Source organism: Hydra vulgaris, chromosome 01 (assembly GCF_038396675.1).
Source record: "Hydra vulgaris chromosome 01, alternate assembly HydraT2T_AEP".
NCBI lineage: Eukaryota > Metazoa > Cnidaria > Hydrozoa > Anthoathecata > Hydridae > Hydra > Hydra vulgaris.
This window is the reverse complement of record NC_088920.1, coordinates 13,797,150-13,814,215: the sequence shown is the minus strand read 5'-3', so window position 1 is coordinate 13,814,215 and position 17,066 is coordinate 13,797,150. Positions and strand designations below refer to the sequence as shown.

General features: G+C 28.9%; 1 protein-coding gene and 1 pseudogene across 4 annotated transcripts in view; one reads left to right on the top strand and one right to left on the bottom strand.

Moving 5' to 3' along the window:
• The window catches only part of LOC136075133 (uncharacterized), a 44,172-nt gene extending 31,470 nt beyond the window's left edge, over positions 1 to 12,702 (top strand). For all 4 annotated transcript variants that reach the window (XM_065787459.1, XM_065787458.1, XM_065787457.1 and 1 more), the window contains one exon: positions 12,574 to 12,702. In XM_065787459.1, coding sequence (XP_065643531.1) covers positions 12,574 to 12,581 — 8 coding nt within the window. In that variant the 3' untranslated portion in view covers positions 12,582 to 12,702. The remainder of the gene's footprint in view (positions 1 to 12,573) is intronic.
• A 2,738-nt stretch (positions 12,703 to 15,440) lies between these two features.
• Positions 15,441 to 16,593, bottom strand: LOC136074790 (cytochrome b-like; annotated as a pseudogene).
• Between the last annotated feature and the right edge of the window lie 473 nt (positions 16,594 to 17,066).

Sequence of the window (17,066 nt, the reverse complement as noted above, 5' to 3'; positions counted from 1 at the left end):
AAATCGCATGCTCGGCATTATAGAGAAATCCTTTGTTTAATTTGATGCAGAACTGCTAAAATCTTTATATCTTTCTTTCATCCGACCACTTCTTGAGTTTGCTGTACCCGTATGGGCTCCTATCAAAAAGAAGATATTGTCATTTTAAAAAAAGTACAGCGTCGTGCCACTAAATTAATACCTCAAATCAGTAAATTATGATATGAAGATCAACTTGCTTGTCTTAGAATGCCCTTACTTGTTAAAAGAAGACAACGAGGTGACATAATAAAATGACTGTGTAAATTTTCAATGGTTACGATAAAATTGAATTTACAGAAAATCATTCCTTTAAATCAAATGGTACTCGTGGCCATATCCTAAAATATTCAAAAGAGTTTTCGAAACATAAATATAGAGAAAAAATTTTACTTAATTGAGCTGCAAATTACTGGAAAACTTACGGCGATCATCAGATACTACAAATTAATTCCAAAAATACTATGCAATGTCTGCTTTTAAGACGTTAAAGTTGTTTATAGAAAATTTGTTTTTATGACGACATTTTGATACCTGCACATTTCTTTTGTTTAAAAATTTCAATTTTGATATTATTATGTGATACTTTTAAGTTAGGCAAGTATTGCATAATTTTCCTCCGAGTTTAAACGATTCCGCTTTATCAATAATTTTCCATGTTAGGATTTGTACATCCCTTTTTCTTTAATTTCCCACATAAACTTGGAAATCTCTCTTGATTTTGCTTTCTTAGTGTATCTGAATAAGTTTTTGTGTTTGTACAAACACAAAAACTTATTCCGATACACAAAGAAATCAAAATCAAGGTCTGTGATAGTATTTTCTGTAAATCCAATGTAATTGAATCGGCAATCAGCAGCATACTGTAGTTTTTTGGAGGCATTTATTTCTAAAGGGCATTGCAAAGTTTTTCGGCAGTTGCATTGTTGGTTGAGATGTTAGTTCCACATAAAATCTTTTTATTGTACACAGTAATAGTATTTTAAGTATCAGTCAAAACTCTTAGCATTATAAATCATTGTCAAAAATTTTGCTTTTTACTGATCACAACTAGGGTTAGAACTATTGTAATTGTAATTGTAAAAATTAAATACAATCACACATTACAATACAATAATATTGTATTTTAATATTACAGAAACAATTAAAACATTTTAATTTGGTATTGTATTGCTGTGATGAAAAACAAATAAGTATTGTATTTTTTTTTTTTAACAATACAATAAAATTTGAGAACTATTGTATTGTATTATTTTAATGAAATAAAATTGCAATAACTAATGTATTGTTTTGATGAAAACAATTACAATGACTTTTGATGAAAACCATTACAATAACTTTTGATGAAAACAATTACAATAACTTTTGATGAAAACAATTACAATAACTTTTGATGAAAACAATTACAATACTAGTGTATTACTTTACATTAAACTAGAAAAGCTAACGTATTTTAACGTATTTATATTCGTCTCTGATGAACTTACTATTATTTTTGCTATTTTTATTTACGGATTTGCAATATATTGTAAATTTTATTTTTTTTTTACATATTGAGATTTCGCATCACCTATCTTGTTATGTATTTCTAAGCTCAAAATGGCCGCAAAATATTGCCTGTCTGATGATAGCCTTACTATTATGAAAAATAACATTCATAAATTATTTTATTCAGCCCTTATATTTTTTCCTCCTGATTTTAATGCTGCAAAGGAACTTGAGGTATATATGAAAATTAACTTTAGTAACACAAACAGTTAAACATAATAATTCTTCTTAAATAAAAATGTTAATGTCTTAAAAAGTTGAAGAATTAACTTAAAAAAATTAATGATGACGAAACGAAGAGCCAAAAAGAGATTTTTCTTGATGCGTTTAAGACCTGAAAATAAAACAAAATGTTAATCATACTATTTTTAACAATATCTTCTTATTCATTATTTTTCCAAATATCTTATACTTTTTCTTTCAAAGATTTTAATTGCTAAAAGTTATACTGGAATGAGTTGTGTTTATGAGATTTTGGTATAAGAATAAGACTATTAGATGTTTAAATATTTCCAACGAATATATACCTTCACTTTAAAGTTGCCTTTGTTTGAATTCAGGGTGATGTGTAATCATCATTATCATTAAAACTCTGACCTGAACTACTGGAGACCTGATTAAGTTGATCTTCAACATCTTCTGAATCAATTTTTTCAAATTGGCTATGAAATGCATTACTCTAAACTGGAGTTGAGGTTCTGCTCGAGGAAGCAGCAGATATGGAACTGTTCATTGAAGAGTCTAAATCTCCAGAGCTGGCTGCTCTTTGATGCTGATCAGACTTAGATGGACCTTCGATTTGACCTGAATAACATTGTTTCAGCATTTTTACTCTTGATACTTTGTATCAAAATATGATAGGATATTTCTTTACCGTTTTAGTCAGTTTAATTAAAAATTTGCATGAAAAATAAAATCTCACTTTTTAAAAAAACCTTTTGACAGTTTTATAATTTTTTCATAAAGTTTTAACTAAATTTTTTAAATTTAAATTTTTCAAATTAAAATAAAATTAAAAATCAAATAAAAAGAATTAAAAAGATAAATTTTTTACAGCAACCTACAAACCCTATAACAAACTGCATTTACCTGATTCAAATTGTAAATCCCACTGAGACGTATATGCACCAGACGAGCCGCATTAGTTGGGTCCAAACGACTTCGTAGTGGAGTTACAATATTTCCTTCGTCTGAGAAAACTCGTTCTGATGCTGCAGAAGATGCTAGGACGAAGAGCACAGCACGAGCAGCTGTATTCAAAAGTGGAAATCGAAGTTCATTTTGTTTCCACCAGCAAAGAACATCAGTATCTTTTGGCACTTTGACTTTTGAAAAAGCTTCCACACATTAGAATAAGAGGTTTCTCTTAAGCTCCAACCATTTGGTCTGTTGCTTTTTCTTCACCTATGCAGGCTTCATAAAAGGGATCGTTTTCACTAGAAAACTCCTCAAAAACCTCTGGGCGTGTTGCAGAGGTCCATTCTTCGTAGGAAGAATGTTCATTGATAATTTCTTGTTTGACCTTTTCGAACAATGCCGGGGAGAATCGACGTAGAGCCATACCACGGTAACGTGGATCTAAAAAGTTGGCTTCAGCAAAAACTTTCTCATCGCAGCCATGATTCGTAAACTTTTCTTCAAGCTTGGACAAAACAGAGAAAATTTTGTGCGAGTTGATCACTTTGGGAATGACTTCATGAATTTATGGCTTGTCTTCAACAGACAAGGTGTCGATTGCGTCATCAAGGGCAAAACTTTCTATAGTCATACTATACTCCCTCTACACTAACTCATGATATACTAACTCTAGTCATCTATAGTCATGGTTTTTTATTATTTAATAAATAATTTTTCGCGGAAGAATTATTTATTACGTTTATTGCGTAAATACTAAGTAGATAGCAATTCAAAATAAAATATTTTTTGAATCGGGTAAAATCGGTTGTACCCGAGAATGAACCACAAGGTATTTAAGAAGATTTTATTTGATAATATATTATATAAATTACAACTAATATAATTAATGAAATTCTATAGAAGTTTTGGTATATTCTTTTTACAATACTAGACTTTACTTATAAATAGTTTTATTTGAAATTCCCTGAATTTTAAATTGCTAATTCAGGATAATTTTGTAGCAATAAGGTATTTAGTTTCCGCTCATTGTGGTATTTTATTGGTACTATTACATAAGGCATACGTTCGTAAATGTTCTTTTAATAATTAATCCGTACCAAATAAGAAGAGTGTAGTTTTTAATATATTTATTTTGTTTGCAGAATAAAATATTCAAAGATAGCAAGCGCTACTCTACATGCTACATAAACTTTATGACCGCTCGAAATGTTAAAAGTGCGCAGAACAAAAGGGTTGTTAATGTTTTGATTAAAGAGGATAAAGGTTTTACTGTTATTATCTCTACTATGAACAGTAATCGTAGTCGTATGTGGAATTTTTAAGAATTGTATGCTACAAACATGAGCCATAGTTGAATCGCTGTCTGCCGAATCCCTTTCATTTAGAGAAAAATAGTGGTTTCCTTTTTTTTGATCCCGTTAACTTTGATTTTCAATATTTAAAGTTGCCCAATTTACCATTCTGGCACCCCTTTCCCTCCAATTATGTTTCAGTAAAATAGAATCAATCATTAAACATTAGTTGTACCCTATTTCAAGGGTACAAGGGTATATAGTCGCCAACTGGACTATTAAAACATTAAATTTTGGCACTTAAATAATTTTTTTAATACAATAACAATATATTGTTATTGTATTACAATGACGAATTGCAATTTAATATTTATTGTTATTGTAGTGGGTCATTCCAATACATTTTTTTTTTCAGACATTGTTATTGTTTTATAAAGATGAATTGCAATACAATATTTGTTGTTATTGTATTACAGAATTGCAATAGTTGCAAATCACAAGTATTGTTATTGTTTCTAAATTAAGTTAATACAATAATTATTGTTACTGTTATTGTTTTCATTACAATTACATTAGTCCTAACCCTAATCACAACAACATGAGGGTAAAAAACTTGGTGACTCAACCTTTGATGGTATGTATACCCAGCGGGCACACGACGCTGGATTAACGTTGAAATAACGTTGATCAATATCAATCAACGTTATTTCAACGTTATTCCAACGTCGTGTACCCGCTGGGTAGAGGCAATGGTTTGTTCTGTTTTCATAAGGTCAGTAGACCAGAATCAGAATAAAAAAGAAAAATCTTGCCAAGTTTTTTCTAAGTTGATTCAATCTAGAATTAACAGTAAAATCAAACTTAAAGGTTGTAAATTTTTTAGGTACTACGTTTAATTTATCGGATCGTTCCTTTCGACTTTACAGAAAACCACTTGACCACCTACTGTGCATTATCGTTAATTCTAAACATCCAGCATATTATCAAACCCATACCAACGATGTTATCCAAATGAATTAGCAATATTTCATCCAACAAAGATGTTTTTTCCAAAGCTGCACCTTTTTTTGATAATGGTTTGGCGTTTAATGGTTATCAAGAAACAATTTTTAATAAACCAAGTCATACCGCAACAAAATCAAAATCAAGATCACGTAAAATTTTATAGTTTAACCCACCTTTTGCGCTTAATGTAAGAACAAATGTTGCAAGAATTTTTTTAAGGTTAGTTAAAAAAATATTTTCCTAAAATCTCATAAATTTTATAAAATCTTCAGCACCTCAACCATCCAACATTGCAACTACCGACAAAATTCGAAATGCTCTTTGGAAGGAAAATGCCTTTAAAAGCATAGCATATTGCTGTAACGTAAAAACTTCACAGCATGATAGTGGATTCAATTATATTAGACTAACAGCGAATAATTTTAGGCACCGTTGGAGCAAAGGAAAAAAATCATTCCAATAAGAAAGCAAACCAAATTAAACAGAACTTTTCAAGTTTATGTGAGAAATTAAAAAAGGGGGTAATTACATTAAAATTGAAAATACTTAACAAAAAAATAAGCTGGTATGAAAAGTCGCCATAAAAACAAGTTTTTTATAAACAACTTTAACGTCTTTAAACCGGATACAGAATTGTATTTTTGTGATAAAAGTTTTTCTTCGTTATGATTATTTGTAACATCTGATGATCGCCATAGGCATGAAACTCGGAGTCATGTTTCTTTAACTACCAGGTGTTATTAAATTAATGAATTCCGTTTGCTCTACTTTGTATTGAGCACATAAAACCGGTATTTGTTATATATATATATATATATATATATATATATATATATATATATATATATATATATATATATATATATATATATATATATATAGATATAGATATATATATATATATATATAGATATATATATATATACCATAAGTTACATAAGAGTAACAAAATAAGTAAAAACTGATCCACTGATCTTTTCTTCTATTTCCTTATATTTTGTCTCCAACGTTCTTATTTTTTCTAACATCACATATCTTTTGTGCTGCAAATCTTTTTTCTCCTTTATCTGAATTACAGATCCTAACCTAAAGAGTACATTCACTGTTGGCCTACAGAGGAGCAGGCATAAATCAATGCTATATCTCTTGCTAACATGTTCTATTTTTTAACTACGTAAGTTGTTTATAGATATGATGTGGACCCTAAATCCAGCTAAGTTAAGTCTAGAGTTAATCACTTTTTCAGCATTGCAGTTTTATTACAATAAATGAAGTAAATTATAGTATTTAAGTAAGCTATTGCATTCATTTTTAAAATGACAGTTTATTACCATAATATCAGACCGTATGATATTATGGTAATAAACTGTCATTTTAAAAATGACAGTTTATTACCATAATACATACAATTTATCCAAACACCCGTGATGAATCTGCTCACTTCAACTTTTTTTAGATCTTTGTTTTTTAAATCATGCTCAGAGTACTAGATTTGAAGTAGTCTACTTGCAAGAATTAATGATGTTAAATGATTGTTTCAGCAAGTTTGAATCTCCTTTAGTTTTTCAGGGGAAACATCTGATAATCTTTCATTTTCAAGATAAACAAGCTCTGCAGCGTAATCAAGTTTAAGGATGTATGTCGCAATAGGAAGATTAGTTGCTTAGTTAATAAGTTTTCCTGTGTCTTGACAGTCTATTTTAGATAAAGTTATTCCATCTAAAGGTAACATTAAATGGCTAAGTGGAGTTTTATTGCTAGGAAATACAAATAATCAAGATTAGTTATAATCTTAGTTTCTTCTCTAAAAATTGAATAACTCTACTATTCCAACCTATAATAACTTTTGATTTTCAATAAAAAATAAAAGTATATAAAAGGTATAATTACCATTGAAATCAACAAACAAATCCTGACTTAAGGTTGCTTGAATCTCCACTAATTGCAACTAAATAATTAATCATACAGTTGTTCTGCAATATGTTCAGCAGGTGTTTGACCTTCTCCTTCCTCTGAATTATTTACAAAGTATACTAAATATTTTCCTCCTGGCAGACACTGTAATAACCAGATATTAAATGGCTTTCCTCTCAGTACGGATACTGTAATAACCTTCTTTTATCTCCCTTGGGTAATACTTACATCGTTACAATATAAAGCTGTTTTTGTTTAGCCTCTCTGCAATTAAATAGAGATTAATACTGAACTTAAGGAAAAGGTAAGAAAATGTATAGTGTATGCCCTCTTCCTTACCTTTCATGTTGTTTCTATTTACAGCCCTCTTTTACTCATTGCTTTGATATCTTAATTTTTTTACTATCTAGAACTAGGCTTTTATCAGGTATATGAAAATTTAGGGGCCCTGCATCCTTGGCTGCTTTTTTTGATGCAGTGCTTATTAATGCAATTGTTTTGTTAATTGTTCTAAAAATTAGTTCCGACAAAACATTATAATTATATAGGTTTTTTTTTTATAGGTATAGAACTTGAAGTTAACAACACTGTTTTAACTAGCGGCCATTTTGTCAGGTGTCAAGTTAGTTGTGTTAAGTTTGGTTTTGCATTTCAACATTAGTAGACTGACGCCTGAACAACGCTTTCAAATTGTGCAAATTTATTTTGCAAACAATAGTTCTGTTCGAAATACGTCGAGCACTACGTCAATTTTACGGTCGACGTAATCGTCCATCAGAGCAATTAATTCGAATAACTGTGGACCGTTTTCCCACCACTTTTACTCTACATGATAATACGCACCCACAGAGACGTCGTACAGTACGTACTGAAGAAGCCATTGCTGCTCTAGAGCGTTGTGTAAAGGAAGACTTGAATCAGTCTATCCAGCATCGTGCACAGGAATTGGAACTGTGTCCATCCACTTTGTGGAAGATTTTACGTAAAGATCTTGGTTTGCATGCTTACAAAATCCAACTCGTGCAAGAATTGAAGCCATGCGATCACCTAGTAAAGCATACATTTGGTGAATAGGCCCAAAACAAGATTGCCGTCAATCCTTATTTTCATAAGAAAATTTTGTTTAGCGATGAAGCTCACTTTTGGTTGAATGGCTAGGTCAATAAACAGAACTGCCGTATTTGGAGCCAAGGCAATCTTCAAGTGCATGTTGAAACACCGTTACATCTAGAAAAACTGACTGTTTGGTGTGCTTTATGGGCTGGTGGAATTATTGGTCCGTACGTCTTTAAGAACGATGTTAGCGATTGAACTATAATGTGCAGGAGCTGTGGTTTCAACAAGACGGCACAACATGTCACACAACTCGTGCCACTGTCGATTTACTGAAGGCAACGTTTGGTAACCGTGTATTTTCAAAATCCGGGCCCGTTAATTGGCCTCCAAGATCATGCGACTTAACGCTGCTTGACTATTTTCTGTGGGGATATGTGAAGTCGCTGGTCTACGCCGATAAGCCTGAAACGATCGACTACTTGGAGGACAACATTCGCCGCGTTATTGCCGATATACGACTACAAATGTTGGAAAAAGTGATTGAAAATTGGATTTCCAAATTAGATTACGTTTGAATCAGCCGTAACAGTCATATGCCAGAAATGATATTTAAATTATAATGCCAAAACATTATTTTTTGATTAAAGTCAATTACATGTCATTTTTAAAAAAACACCTTGTTTTATTCCATTTCAAAGTTTTATACCTCTAAAAAAAAGACACCCGCTATTTAAGATATTCAACTGAGAAGCCATTGTATGTCTGGTAAACAATCATTGTCATTATAACCATTGTCAACACAATCTAACTCCTCATCATTTTGAGATAATGAATCAAAATACAGGGCAGTTTCATTTCAACTTTATTTGATTTATACTTCTTTGATGATTTTTTTTTGTCTTGATACTTCTTTTCTATAAACTGGACCTATTTATATTCCACTATTTAGAACAAACCTGCTGCTACTTAAAGAATTAATATCAATAATAAGAATTTTATTTTCCTAAGAACATTTGCACACAATATAAAACATCTGGTTGCATCCATTACATGACAATTTTATTAGACCTTTTCACTTAGCTATTTCAAACAGTTTATCTTATCAATCAGTTTATGATCAGAGACTTGCTAATATGTTCTCTACCTAAGGCCAGGCATATGCCTTTTTCCAGTCATATATGATTCTTTCTTTTCCTTTTTTCATCAAAGAAAATTAATTTAAGTTATATATTTTCGTCATTTTCTTCCATCCTTCTAAGTAGAGACCAAATCTAATAGTAGTCCGATTTAGCTAACATAAACAAAAAGTTGCGCAAGTACGTCATTAACACATTTTGAAAATAACTTATTACCCACATATATGGTAAATGCTTAGTTGTTATAATTTAGGATGAAATTTCGACATTCTCATTGATACAATTATGTTTTTTGAGGAATTGAGTTGATCTAGACTGTTTTGAAGCTGATAATAGTAGAAAACTTGGCAAAACGTTGATTAAACGTTATATTTATGACAAAACAAATACTTTTATGCTAAAAATTACCAAAATTAATGATTTATTCAAAGATAAAGGGAATTATTTCTAAGGTTCATATGATCAACACATAAGATAATTGGCTAGCGGAACCTAACTTTAAATATTTTTCAAAAGTGACCCACCATATATTTATTGAACAATCATTTAAAGTAAGATTTACTTTATTTAAAACGGTTATATTATTAAAAAAAAACCGTGAAACCGTAATATTATAAAAATTTAAAACCGTAATATTATAAAAAATGAGTGATAATAGACTTAAAGTTTATTATATATTCACCAAACGTAATTAAAAACTTGATTTGAATAATCTGAGCGTCTATTTTTTGAGTGTGTTTATATATTTATATATATATATATATATATATATATACACACAGTACTGGACAAAATTTAAGCACGACCTCTTAAAATAAGATTGTCATGTAAATTATTTGTATGCTTTAATCATATTGTTGTGAGGTACTGTGTTTTTGAAATGTGTTTACATAGGTCATTTAAAATGTGCACATAAAATTAAAAATTTTGTACATTATTCATCGTCGAAATGAACAATTGTACAAACATATTTAAAAAATGTTGGTCAAATTTATAGCACATTCAGATTCATTCGTAATTTTGACAGTGAGTTTGATTAAATACATTGACTCATTGTTGTGTATGATATTTTGTTTATCTACTAGCATCAAAGTTAATTATTTAAAATAGCAAACCTTATCATTTTTCAAAGTTTCTGCATTAATTTTAAAATTAAAACATAATTAATGCAATGGGTTGCAAAGCAGTAAGCTCTGAGCGCCGACAACTTGTAAAAAACTTATAGCAAACAGCAATTTAATATTGCTGATATTGCTAAACGTACTAATACTTCCGAAAAATTCGTCTACAACATTGCTGATAAAATTAAATTAAGTTTACCAATCAAAAATTGAGCAGGTCAAGGACGTCGAGATGCACTAATTCTACAGAAGGTCGCAATATAGTGACACTTGCTGAAAAAAATTGTACTGATTCAAGTAAAAAAATTGCTGTGGAGTTTGATGCTGCAAAAAAAAAAACCATTAGTGCAAAAACAGTTCGTCGTCGTTTGTTAAAAAAAGGGTTGAAAAGTTACACACAGAAACGGCGTTGTTTTCAAAATAAGGCTCAGAATAAGAAGAGACTCACTTGGTGTAAAAACTGTGCTCATTCACTCGAAATCAATGGCACGTGTAATATTTAGTGACGAATCACATTTTGAAGTCATAAATAGGAAAAAACCGTAAGTTTGTACGTCGCCTTTCTAATGAAAAAGATTTACCATTTAATTTTACAACAAAAGCACAAGGTGGTGGTGGAACTATTTCTGTATGGGGAAGTTTTTCTGCAAATGGAATAGGTTTATTGAAGATTTGCGAAGGTCGTTTGGATGCTTCTCGTTATTTAGAAGTTATTGCTGAATTACATGACTATAGGGACACTCTTTTAGAATCTGAAGCTGAATATTGTTATTTTATGCAAGACAACGCACCGTGTTGCAGAGCAATAAGAACTCTGTAATGGTTTGCAACGAAGAATATTTAGCTCTTAGAATGGCCACGCACTTCACCAGATGCAAATCCGATCGTAAATCTTTGGTCAATTATTGACCAAAAACTCGATAATTACAACATAAGCAACACATATGACTTGATGCAATTCAAGAACCTTGGGACAAGACTTCAATTGATCTTTGCATTAAATCGATAAATTCTTTTCCAAATTGTATTTTTCACATTTTTATAGCTAAAGGATTCAACATTTCTTCATATTAAATCAAATTTTAATGTTTTTTATCTAAAATTAGTACCTATGTGCTATAATTTTAACCAGGTTATTTTTCTGTATTATTCCAAAGTGAACTTTAAAACATGTTAACTTTAAATTTATATTCACTTTTCATTCTTTTTTGTAAAAAGTAAAATGTTATTCTTTAGATAAAAGAAAAATAATTACAACTTTTCATTCATCCTCTATTAGATTTTTATCTTTCAACTTTTATTTTACATTTGTGCCATAAATTTGACCAGAACTTTATATATATAAACTTATCCGAAGTATCATTGTCTGAAAGTCAGTGCTTATCACAATCACAAACGAGATTCGTCCTTTGAGGCTCATTTTTGTAATAATGTGACATTGAATTAGTGTAAGCTCAACAGCTCATGTTCTTGGCAGATCAATAGTACTTATGACGATAATTTAATATAAAAAATCGTCAGAAAAAAGTCTCAATCATGGTACGAGGTCTCATTTAACAGGCCTTCACGGGATGGCGTTTGATTGCGCGCCATTATATTACAGCAAAAATAGCAACTTATATATATATATATATATATATATATATATATATATATATATATATATAAATATATATATATATATATATATATATATATATATATATATATATGTATATATATATATATATATATATATATATATATATATATATATGCTGTGGTGCATGTTTGTACTGCAGCGTTAGTCCCTAAATAAATCAGTTGATAAAAAAATACATATGTTTGTGAAAAATATACACTACCGTTTATGATTATTCCAATGGCATTAACTATTTCTAAATATGCTATTTTTTTATTTAACTATTTTTGTGTTTATTTTTGCACCATTAGATAATTTATTAGTATTTTGGTTTAAATGCTTTTATAAAAATTATAAGAGTAATAAAAATGCTAAAGTGGATGAAACTACATAAAAAATGGACCATCAATGACAGTAAACGCGGACTGTCATGTCAAAATTTTAAATCTTTAGTTTCAAAATTTGATTGTTTTTCTGGAAAAAAAAATAGTAATTAAAACTATGATATCTTATTTTGAAAAGTACGACCATTGGATTAATTATGGACGGTAGTATATGTAAATGAAAAACAACTAAAACTAATAAAGTTATAATTACAGTAAAAGTACTTTTATTTTCCATTAATTGCTGTGATTGAAATTGGTTTTTTTATTTTTTTTGTTTATTAATTTTGGTTTTTTGTGTTTTGGTTAATTTTGGTTAATTTTGGTTTTTTTGTTTTTTAGACCCTTGAACAAGAATTTCATCAATTAATGTATATCATCAAAGTCACTTCTTTATTATCTAATTTCAACATTGTGTATTTTTATATAATGCAAAATGACCTACTTTAATAAAGTTGTTTATTTTTTATACTTATTTGTATTTAATCTTATAAAAATTAAAGAGTTAATCACTTCTTAAAGACTAGCCCAAATAACTCGTTATGTTGACAAATTGTATTATGTAGCTCCGTTTTCTCGTCAAATTATTGAGATAAAGTTAAACATAATAATAATAAAAATAATCTTCCGTCTATGTTTGCAGCGCCTATACAAATTCAAATTTGATAAAAAATACCAAAAACTGAAATGATCTGCAACCAGATTTTTTGAACTTTGTTTTATCAAAGAGCTCTTGAAATTAAACATTTTAGTTATTCTTCAAAGATTTTTTAAATCACTTTTTAGTAAGTCATTGTACTAAAAATCGTGAACTTTCAATTAAAAAAAATGAAAATGTTGCTAGAATAACTAAATTACTTTTTAACATGCCTTGTTTTAAGTTGAAAGTATTTAGTATTTCGATATATATATATATATATATATATATATATATATATATATATACATATATATATATATCTATATATATATATATATTAGGGGTGTTTACATAACCACTGGAAAAAAAAAAGTTTCTCTGATCTGAATGCACACTAGTTAATTTTGTGCCAATTGGCATTAAAATTTACTGTGTAAAAGATAATTAAAATAAATTAATGTTTAGAGGTTGCTCAATGGCCTTTTAGTTTTACAATTATAGCATTATGCCTTAAATAATTTCCTAATTTTATCCCATGTTCAATTTAGATAAAATATTAAACAAATTTGATGTACCATTGTCTTTTATGAGCTAACTTCTTTGATCATGTGACAAGCAGCCATCTTGTAATCTGATGTTTTTGATTGAAAAACATTTTTATAAATTATAATTTTTTGCTGAACAACTGAAATATTCGATGATTTTGAGGTTATTATATATTTTAATCCTATAAAATAATAATTATAGCTGTTATGCCAATATCTTGTTTTTTAGTGCTAAATATTATTGGGTGACTTAACTTACTTTAGTGTTTGTAGTTGTGTAATACTTATGATTTCATCACATTCATAATGAAATATTGATCACATATTTTAAGTCATGTTTGCAAATTTATTATTAATATAATATTTAATTTCTCAATTTGAGTTTAATTTGGTATCATTTAATTTTAGCTTGTTGCTGAAAATAAGTGAAAAGATAAGTTCTTTAAATTTTCCTAAGACACGTAATCGAACTGCGAAGATCGAACTGGAAGAACCTACCAAACAATTTCCTTCCAACGATGGTTAATGTGTTAACCCCCCGGGGGGGGGGGGGGGTTGGTGCGGCGCGGGGCCCCCTGCGGTAGCCGCAGCAAAGCATCAAAGATTACATAAATAAATCAGACTACTCCTATGATAGAGATAATTGAACCTAAAGAGCTAATGGTATTTCAAGTTATTAAACTATCTGGAAAGTCTTCATATATTCTGGGCATACCTGCTAGTCCTAAGAAATGTTGTGGAAAAAAAGTTAAATTTACTCCTATAAAAGTAATTCAAAAGTGAATTTTACCAAAAGTTTCATTAATAGCAAATCCAGAGATTTTTCCAAATCAAAAGTAAAATCCCCCAAACATAGCAAATACTGCGCCTAGTGATAAGACATAATGAAAATGAGCTACTACATAATATGTATCATGTAATAAAATATCTAATGATCCATTAGATAAAATTACACCAGTTAAGCCTCCTAGAGTAAATAAAAATATAAAACCAGTGGCTCATAACATAGGTGTGGATAGATTAATTTTTCCTCCATACATTGTTGCTAGTCAACTAAAAATCTTAATTCCTGTAGGGACGGCAATAATCATAGTGCCTGCTGTAAAATAGGCTCTAGTATCAACATCCATTCCTACAGTAATTATGTGATGAGCTCAAACAATAAAACCTAAAAAAGCTATGGCTAATTGAGCATATATCATACCTAAATACCCAAAAACTTGATTTTTTGAACTGAAAATGGGAATAGTTTGTGAAATAATTCCAAATCCTGGAATTATTAAAATGTATACTTCTGGGTGACCAAAAAATCAAAATAAATGTTGATATAAAACAGGATCACCTCCTCCAGCTGGGTCAAAGAAAGTAGTATTAAAATTTCTATCGGTCAATAACATGGTTATTGCTCCTGCTAAGACAGGAAGAGAAAGAAGTAATAAAAATGCTGTTATTAAAACAGATCATACAAATAAAGGAAGTTTATCAAATGTTAAACCTGGTGTTCTCATATTAAAAATGGTTGTAATAAAATTAATTGCTCCAGCAATTGAAGAAAATCCAGCACAATGAAGACTAAAATTAGCTAAATCTACAGATCCTCCTGAATGAGCTAAAGGTCCAGATAAAAGAGGGTAAACCGTTCAACCTGTTCCTGCTCCTTGTTCTACCAAAGATGAAGTTAAAAGTAAAATTAATGCAGGAGGAAGTAACCAAAAACTTAAATTATTTAATCTAGGGAAAGCCATATCTGGTGCCCCTATATATATAGGTACAAATCAATTTCCATAACCCCCTATTAAAACTGGCATAACTAAGAAAAATATCATTACAAAGGCATGAGCTGTTACTATAACATTATATAGATGATCATCCCCTATTACTTTTCCTGGTGCTGAGAGCTCTATTCTAATTAACATACTTAAAGCAGTTCCTATCATTCCAGAAAATGCCCCAAAAATTATATATAAAGTTCCTATATCTTTGTGGTTAGTTGAAAACATTAAACGTGTGATTCAATTATACACTTATTTTTTGAAAAATAAATAATTTTTTAATTTTCTTATTATTGGAATTATTAATAAAAAATAAAAAAAATAAAAGAGACTAGAAATTATACTAATTAATATATAAGGGTTTTCTATAGGTTTAGAGCCTAATCAAGTTAATAAAATAAAATTTGCTATAAACATTCAATATAATGATTTTCCTATGGGTCTAAAAGTTAGTGAAAAAAATTTACTAGTGTGTAAAAATGGAATGATAAATAAAATTATTATACTTAAAATTAAAGCTAAAACTCCTCCTAATTTATTAGGAAATGATCTTAATATAGCATAAGCAAATAAAAAATACCATTCTGGCATTATATGAACAGGAGTTACTAGTGAATTAGCGTTAATAAAATTTTCTGGATCACCTAAAGTATTGGTATAAAAAAATACTATAAATAACAAGATAAATATCAGTATAAAAAACCCATAGATATCTTTTATTGCAAAGTACCAGTGAAACGGTACTTTGTCAAAATTACTATTAATTCCTAAAGGATTACTAGACCCTACACTATGAATTAGTACTATGTGAATTAAAATTAAAGATGCTAACACAAATGGAAATAAATAATGTAAACTAAAAAATCTACATAAAGTGGCATTATTAACACTAAATCCACCTCAAATTCATTGAACTATGTCATCTCCTATATAAGGAATTGCAGGTAGGAAATTTGTGATAACAGTTGCTCCTCAAAAAGACATTTGTCCTCAAGGTAATACATAACCTATAAAAGCAGTAATCATCAATACTATGAATATAGTTATACCTGAAAATCAAATAGGTTTTTTTTGATAACTGCCATAATACAAACTTTTACCTATGTGAATATAAACACAAATAAAAAATAAAGAAGCCCCATTAGCACGAATTGATTTTAATAAAAACCCATAATTTACATCTCTACATATATGAACTATTGATTTAAAAGCTGAAATTATATCTCCACAATAATGCATAGCTAAAAAAACTCCAGTAATTAATTGAATTGTAAAACACAGTCCTAATAAAGACCCAAAATTTCATAAATAATTTATATTTGATGGAGAAGGAAGATCGATTAAAGTAGAATTAATATGTTTTATAAGATGATTATTTTTTCTAATTCTCATTATATAGAAATATTAATATAAGAACTAAATATTATAGAATCAATTATTATATTTGGGTAAATACCAAATATAATAATAAATATTACTAATGGCAATAAACTTTGAAACTCAAAATCTATTATATCTCTTGAAAATTTTAAATGAAATGAATTAGAACCAAAAAACATTCTATTATAAACTCATAAAGAATAAATTAAATTTATAAAAACCCCCAATAAAATTAATAAAATTATAAATAAAGAAAATTTAAAAGCCGAAATTATTAAAAACAATTCAGCTATGAAATTTAATGTTAAAGGAAACGAGATATTAGCTAAAATTAAAATGAATGTAATTGTGCTTAAAATAGGCATAGTAATAGTTAAACCTCTAAAGTATTTTATGACCCTAGAATGAAATCTAAAATACACAATTGAAGTAATAATAAACAAACCTGAACTAGATAAACCATGAGCAATCATCATTAACATTGATCCAACTAATCCT